At 72.3% G+C, this 649-nt stretch overlaps 1 protein-coding gene across 1 annotated transcript in view; it reads left to right on the forward strand.

The window, feature by feature from the left end:
• Positions 1–6: 6 nt before the first annotated feature.
• The window catches only part of ARID1B (AT-rich interaction domain 1B), a 389943-nt gene continuing 389300 nt past the window's right edge, over positions 7–649 (forward strand). The window contains exon 1 of the mRNA XM_023532165.1: positions 7–642. Coding sequence (XP_023387933.1) covers positions 18–642 — 625 coding nt within the window. The 5' untranslated portion in view covers positions 7–17. The remainder of the gene's footprint in view (positions 643–649) is intronic.

The following is a 649-nucleotide window of genomic DNA, read 5'->3' on the forward strand; positions in this document are numbered from 1 at the left end:
CGGCGACACCGGGACCCATGCTGGGGGGCGGCGGCGACGGCGGCGGCCTGAACAGTGTGCACCACCACCCCTTGCACCCCCGTCACGAACTGAACATGGCCCATAACGCGAGCGCGGCGGCCGCCGCCGCCAGCACCCACAGCGCCAAGAGCGGCGGATCCGAGGCGGCTCTCAAGGAGGGTGGAAGCGCCGCCGCGCCGTGCTCGTCCTCCTCCGCGGCGTCCTCTTCCTCCTCGTCGGGCCCGGGCTCGGCCATGGAGACGGGGCTGCTCCCCAACCACAAACTGAAAACCGTTGGCGAAGCCCCCTCCGCGCCGCCCCACCACCACCGCCATGCCCACCACCACCACCACCATGCCCACCACCTCCAGCACCACCACGCACTCCAGCAGCAGCTAAACCAGTTCCAGCAGCAGCAGCAGCAGCAACATCCCATTTCCAACAGCAGCAGCCTCGGCGGCGGCGCGGCTCAGCCGGGTCCCGACATGGAGCAGCCGCAACATGGAGGCGCCAAGGACAGTGCCGCGGGCAGCCAGGCCGACCCCCCGGGCCAGCCTCTGCTGAGCAAGCCGGGCGACGAGGACGACGCGCCGCCCAAGATGGGGGAGCCGGCGGGCGGCCGCTACGAGCACCCGGGCCTGGGCGCCCT

The sequence above is a fragment of the Pteropus vampyrus genome, unplaced genomic scaffold (assembly GCF_000151845.1).
Source record: "Pteropus vampyrus isolate Shadow unplaced genomic scaffold, Pvam_2.0 Scaffold78, whole genome shotgun sequence".
Taxonomy (NCBI): domain Eukaryota; kingdom Metazoa; phylum Chordata; class Mammalia; order Chiroptera; family Pteropodidae; genus Pteropus; species Pteropus vampyrus.